The 7,170-nt window shown below is 46.8% G+C and overlaps 1 protein-coding gene across 1 annotated transcript; it reads left to right on the top strand.

Moving 5' to 3' along the window:
- The first annotated feature begins 3,430 nt into the window (after positions 1-3,430).
- On the top strand, positions 3,431-6,310 carry LOC120830291 (uncharacterized). Its single transcript, XM_040194848.2, has 4 exons — positions 3,431-3,754; positions 3,886-4,002; positions 4,748-4,856; positions 5,505-6,310. The coding sequence occupies exons 1-4, from the start codon at positions 3,656-3,658 to the stop codon at positions 5,807-5,809; spliced, it is 630 nt and encodes a 209-aa protein (XP_040050782.2). The 5' UTR covers positions 3,431-3,655; the 3' UTR covers positions 5,810-6,310.
- Positions 6,311-7,170: the final 860 nt, after the last annotated feature.

Genomic DNA, 7,170 nt, shown 5'->3' with positions numbered 1-7,170 from the left:
TAATTGTTGTTATTATGCTCATAGATGCTCTCTCCATTGTACCCAGAGTTTATCACAACATAAATAGAAAAGGCTCATCGTTTTAATCACTTAACCTCTTCCTTTGGCCTCCACTCTGAAAACCGAATACCATAATTAAAAGTGTAATAACGCCTTTGGGAGTAAAAGGGGAACCCCTGTGAGTGTTAACACATCGCACACAGAACATGTGACCTGACACGTCATACAGATACAAATGACCATTGTAGGATATTAGAAATAAACTGACCACCCGGTTCATAAATTAACTATTAGTAAAATGCATTTTGTGTACAGAAAACAGCCTTGATTCTGGAACTATATAATTAATCAAGTCATGTGAATATTGCACTGTAATCAATAGAATAATACCAATGTACGGTGTTTGGCTCCTCGGCAGCAGGAAGTGACGGATGACTACGGCAATTAAGGGTTTTAACACAAAAAGGTTTATTCCCAAACTATAAACCGTGTCTTTCCAGAAGCAGGAAGAAACAACGTTTCACAGGAGGGATTCTCGTAGGCCACCACGAGCCAATCCCACCCGTGTCTTCAGGGAGAACGGCCCAATGCAGCAGGCTGGGAGTCTCCTCCAACCTCCTCACCTTCCAGCCCCCCAGGAACCTGCAAGACAGACACACAAACACACACACACCAACAGTGGAGGCCCTCAGGCCGACGGGGTCGTTGCGGCGCAGGGGTACAGAGGCTGGCGTCGGTGTCCAATGTGATGTAACCAACCAACCCAATGCAAGCATGTAATACATGACAGCACCACAACTGATACTGATCCGAGATATCGGCTGTTTGAACACGACACCGTGTGTCATACAGAGAACATGTTACACTTACAAACTGATTCACTTCTCTGCCATGAATCAAACAAAGACTGAAGGGTTTCAGAGACACGACCACAAGATGAAAAACCTCTTTGATGACCTCACACACACACACACACACACACAGATTAACTGTGTTTATTCATATTTCAAAGGCGGCGCAAGCGTTCTGAAGTGTCTGTGATCTACTGTAATTATCACTATTAACTACGTACACACACTCTGCTCAAAGAGCGGCTGCCAGAGCAGGTGACTGCTGGCGAGGAGAACGGCGCCTTGATGAGTGAACGGCTTGCATGTGTAGAAGAGTAGAAGAAGAAGTTAATTGGCGGCAGGAGGGGAAGAGAAAGCCACGCCCGATTTATTTAAGATTTATAACTTTTAATCTCAATTATTCGCGATTAATTCATTTCACAATAAGTTAATCTATTGACAGCCCTAATTGGAATATAAATATCACATCTTAGTTCATAGAGTCACTGATGTTCTGTGACGAAGAGAACCAGTGTTGTGCTTTAAATACTCAAGAGATGTGAGAACAAACTGCTCTTAGTTAAACCTCCACCGCGCTGCCTCCTGGGTCCTAAGTCCCTCCATGTTCTGCTATAGACACCAATGTACTAACACACATTAATAACAAGACTCACTTTAATGCCTCAGCTTACAGTGGCCCTGAAGTGCAAAACACAACGGCAAACAGGAACGCACAATGAAATTAACTTCTTACGCAAAGGGTAACGCTACGGATGCTACGGACGCCGATTCCTTGGCGCCGTCCTCTGCTATAAGGCCCGCCCCTTTCCGTAAGGAGTTAATTTCGTTCTGTTGTCCTATTTGTGTTGTGTTTTGCACTTCAGGGCCACTGCATCAACTTTCACCCTTTATACATCATATTATCAACGTTACACACGTTGAGAGGAAATACACAAAGAAACTCAACTTGTAGTTTAGTGTGATTATGCACTAACTATACATTTAGTTTAGTGATTATAAACACACACATTGGTGTGCGGCCCGGTGGGGACGTCTCTGGAGGATGCAGCCCACCAAATGAGACACAGGTTACAGCAGGTTCTAATATATATAATACATCAGGAGATATATATATATATATATATATATATATATATATAGGTCAGAGGTCAGATACAGACTCACCTACAGTTTCATATTTCAACATCAACTTAAAGTAAATTCACGTTTAAACGGAAACAACCGTAAAAAGTGTGTATTTTCGTGTTAAAAAAAACAGAAAATATTTTTTAAAAACTCAAAACCATTGAAACCTTTATGTTCTGTGTGTGTCTGTCTGTGTGTTTATGTCTCTGTGTGCGTGGTTGTGTATCTTTGTGCGTGTGTGTGTGTCACTCCTCCGTCTTCTCTTCTTCACTGTAGCGACTCTCGTTCTGTGTCTGTGTGTAGCTCTTTTTGTGCATCGCACACTCCTGGTGAATGAATGCCTGTTATGCACACACACGCACACACACACACACACACACACACACGCACACACACACACACACACAAACACACACAGTCGATCAATAAACCCGCCTGTACTCCTGTAATATTGTGTGTAATTGAGATCCTATTAAGTAAAAATGTTTCCTCTAATGCTTTGAAGGCAGCAGCTTGTGATCTGTGATCAGTGTAATCACTGTGTAATGGCCACACACAGACACACACACACACACACACACACACAGACACACACACACACACACACACACTCACACACACTTCCTGCTGCTCTGTCAGGACCTGCCGTGTGTGTGTGTGTGTGTGTGTGTGTGTGTAGGAGCCCTTTGTGATGAGGTGACCTTACTGACCCCTGCTGGTCGGTCCTGACCTTGCGGCCTTGGGGCGGCGCGTTGGGTTTGCTCACCTGTGCCAGTGAGCAGGTGAGGGGAGACAAAGGAGGAGCCTCTGACAGAGTTTGGGGGGTTTTGGAATCGAATGTTGTTCGTGGACGCCAGCATGCATATGGTTTTTCAATTTTAGCTTGTTTATTTGTTTGTTTGTTTGTTTATTTGTAAGTTTAGTGACAGTCTATGTTTAGTTGTTATACGTTTAAGTTGTTTATCCAAAGATAAAGAATGCGCATAGCGGATAAACAGAACCGCATATTGACCCTGAGGCGTCCGTGACTATCGGAAGGCCCTGCAGTGTGTGTTGCATGTGTTGTGCATCTTTACGTAGTTCGTTGTGTACACGTGACCTCCATGGGGTCCGTCCTCATCCTGCTCCGTCTCACTGAGGTCTTCATTTTGGGGACTCGGGACAGAGGACGGGGAGCATGTGCACAGACGTCCTCTGAACTGTTAATCACCTGTAAACATTCACACATCCGCCGCCGCTAATGGGTCTTTAGGGAGAAACCACACACACACACACACACACACACACACACACACACTCTACCTGCCTCCTGGTCTCCAGGTGTGTGTTTTCATCTTTCTGTGGTCTCTAAGGTGTCAGATATCAAAAGGACGCGCCCTGGCCTCGGGGGGGGCGGCGTCCTCCAGGAAGGAAGTCTGACTGATGCGGTCGAGCTTCAAACACACTCTCAAAACTTCTGAGGCGACGGGACGGATCAGTCAGGTGAGATGGGTATAAAAATAAGCGCACCCGACCGAGGGACACCACACGGAGCGGAGACAGGGTGAGAGCACACTGGAACATCTGGAGAACATCTGGACCACAGAGCAGCAGATCAACCAATCAGAGAGCAGGAGCAGAGAGGAGGAGGGTCATTCGGTGATTGACAGCTGATAAGCGACAGATCCGTTGATCGGAGGATGTTGATGTGGAGGAGCTTCCTGTGTGTGTCTCTGGTCTGCGGTCTGACCCTGGACCAGAACTCCATCAGGTCCTCCAAGGAGACCACGCAGCTCCTGGTGAGAGTACTTCCCTGTAGTACATTTATACCTTTACTACACAATGACAGAGTATATCTTGCAGTATGAGTATACATTTACTCTATATACTATACTACATGATGAGGTTGTGACATCACTCTGTCCATCAGGACCGTTTCCATGGTGACCAGGTGGAGCGTCCCGTGCGGCGGCGGACAGAAACCACCTTCAATCCCAACAGAAGACAGACAGCTCGGTGCTCGACTGAGGACTGCTACGGAGCGCCGGTCAGTAGAGGACAGACAGGTAGAGAGACAGGTAGAGGACAGACAGGTAGAGAGACAGGCAGATAGAGGACAGACAGGTAGAGAGACAGGTTGAGGACAGACAGGTAGAGAGACAGGTTGAGGACAGACAGGTAGAGAGACAGGTAGAGGACAGACAGGTAGAGGACAGACAGGTAGAGAGACAGGTAGAGGACAGACAGGTAGAGAGACAGGTTGAGGACAGACAGGTAGAGGACAGACAGGTAGAGAGACAGGTAGAGGACAGACAGGTAGAGAGACAGGTTGAGGACAGACAGGTAGAGAGACAGGTAGAGAGACAGGTAGAGGACAGACAGGTAGAGAGACAGGTTGAGGACAGACAGGTAGAGAGACAGGTAGAGGACAGACAGGTAGAGAGACAGGTAGAGGACAGACAGGTAGAGAGACAGGTTGAGGACAGACAGGTAGAGAGACAGGTTGAGGACAGACAGGTAGAGGACAGACAGGTAGAGAGACAGGTTGAGGACAGACAGGTAGAGAGACAGGTAGAGGACAGACAGGTAGAGAGACAGGTAGAGGACAGACAGGTAGAGAGACAGGTTGAGGACAGACAGGTAGAGAGACAGGTAGAGGACAGACAGGTAGAGAGACAGGTAGAGGACAGACAGGTAGAGAGACGGGCAGATAGAGGACAGACTGGCAGAGGACAGAGAAAGAGACAGGCTGTGGTACTTTTTACTTGTATTGATCATGTATTGATCTTCAGGTGGGAGGCTGCAGTAACAGAGCTCAGAGGAGACCGTCCCCACAGGACAGACCGGTGGACAGAGAGACGGACAGACAGATCCACACAGACGGCTTCAACAGAACCAAAGGTGAGTGATTGGAAGAACAAAACAGGTATTAATATATACTTTACACAATACTACATCTCAGATGTACATGTAGTACATGTAGCACTTTATATTCATTCCAGTGTGTACTAGTACCTGTACTCTCTAGTGATCTCACAGTACTAGTACTCTAGTGATCTCACAGTGTGTAGTACTAGTACTCTAGTGATCTCACGGTGTGTAGTACTAGTACTCTAGTGATCTCAGTGTGTGTAGTACTAGTACTCTAGTGATCTCACGATGCGTAGTACTAGTACTCTAGTGATCTCAGTGTGTGTAGTACAAGTACTCTAGTGATTTCAGTGTGTGTAGTACTAGTACTCTCGTGATCTCACAGTGTGTAGTACTAGTACTCTAGTGATCTCACGGTGTGTAGTACTAGTACTCTCGTGATCTCACAGTGTGTAGTACTAGTACTCTAGTGATTTCAGTGTGTAGTACAAGTACTCTAGTGATTTCAGTGTGTAGTACAAGTACTCTAGTGATTTCAGTGTGTAGTACAAGTACTCTAGTGATTTCAGTGTGTACTACAAGTACTCTAGTGATTTCAGTGTGTAGTACAAGTACTCTAGTGATTTCAGTGTGTAGTACTAGTACCTGCCCCCCAGTAAAAGGCTCCTCCCCTCTCAGCTGTGGAGATGGCGGTCTGCGTGCGTTCCGGGGACTGCGCCGACGGGCTGTGCTGCGTCCGGTACCTCACTGGGCGGCGGTGCCAGCGGATCCCGGTGGAGGGCGAGGCCTGTTTGCTCAAAGGCTCGGGCAAACTGAGGAGGAAGCTGGGCCGCTGCGACTGCGGCCCGGGTTTGTCCTGCGGCGCCGCAAGCCGGGCGGAGTCGGGCCGGGCGAAGGGGCAGGGCGTGTGTAAGCCCCGCCCCCCTGGGCAGGGCCACAGGAACACAAGGCATTCTGGGAAGAAAAGGAGGACGGCCTGTTGACACTTCATGAACTCTGTTAATTTAAGCATAATTATTCCCACGAGTTCAGACGGTAGAACAGTGGTTCTCAAACCGCCGCCTCATCGCCGCCCGACGGAGACGGAACCAAACGGCCCGTGCTGAGTTTTTATTGAAATAAGGCATTGTGTGACTGTGTGAGTCTGTGTGACTGTGTGTGACTGTGTGAGTCTGTGTGTGACTGTGTGAGTCTGTGTGTGACTGTGTGAGTCTGTGTGTGAGTCTGTGTGTGTCTGTGTGACTGTGTGTGACTGTGTGTGAGTCTGTGTGTGAGTCTGTGTGTGACTGTGTGAGTCTGTGTGACTGTGTGAGTCTGTGTGTGAGTCTGTGTGTGACTGTGTGAGTCTGTGTGTGAGTCTGTGTGTCTGTGTGAGTCTGTGTGTGAGTCTGTGTGTGAGTCTGTGTGTGAGTCTGTGTGTGTCTGTGTGACTGTGTGAGTCTGTGTGACTGTGTGAGTCTGTGTGTGAGTCTGTGTGTGTCTGTGTGACTGTGTGACTGTGTGAGTCTGTGTGTGAGTCTGTGTGTGTCTGTGTGAGTCTGTGTGACTGTGTGAGTCTGTGTGTGAGTCTGTGTGTGTCTGTGTGACTGTGTGTGTCTGTGTGAGTCTGTGTGACTGTGTGAGTCTGTGTGTGAGTCTGTGTGTGTCTGTGTGACTGTGTGTGTCTGTGTGACTGTGTGACTGTGTGAGTCTGTGTGTGAGTCTGTGTGTGAGTCTGTGTGAGTCTGTGTGTAACAGCATAAAGAACATGTACCTTTCATTTGAAACAGTTCTGTCCAAATGTAAAACTTGTAAAGAGAAGAAGCAGGTGGACTAAACTGATGTTCCACTGTGGATCCATCCGTCTTCTCTACGTAGTTTGTGTGTCTGTGTCCTTGAGCAAGGCACTGAAGCCCAGTGCTTCACACCAGCAAACTGCTCCTTAATTACTAAGGAGTAAAATGCAGAGAATAAATTCCCCATGTGGGATTAATAAAGGATTATATGTATATTTCCCAGTTTGAGAACCACTGAGTTAGAAGAATGTTTTCGTTTGTTTACATTATTGTATTCAATAAAAGACCTTAGTGTTAAAACACACAGTGACCCTGTTTGAATCTTATTATAAATCTGGAGGTGGAAGGAAGCTAGCCTAGCTTAGCATAAACACTGAGGACAGCTAGCTTTAACATTACTTAGATTTGAACATTAACCCTTTAGACAGAGGAGCTCCTACGTAGGCATATATGACAGGAATCAGGACACATTCATCACCATAATATGTCACGTAGGAGGAATGTGACCTGGCGGTTGGTGCGTAACAGCAGACAAGACAACATGCAAGAGGAATAAAATACAAAATAAT

The sequence above is a fragment of the Gasterosteus aculeatus genome, chromosome 13 (genome assembly GCF_964276395.1).
Source record: "Gasterosteus aculeatus chromosome 13, fGasAcu3.hap1.1, whole genome shotgun sequence".
Classification (NCBI taxonomy): Eukaryota; Metazoa; Chordata; class Actinopteri; order Perciformes; family Gasterosteidae; genus Gasterosteus; species Gasterosteus aculeatus.
This window is presented reverse-complemented; position numbering and strand designations above follow the sequence as displayed.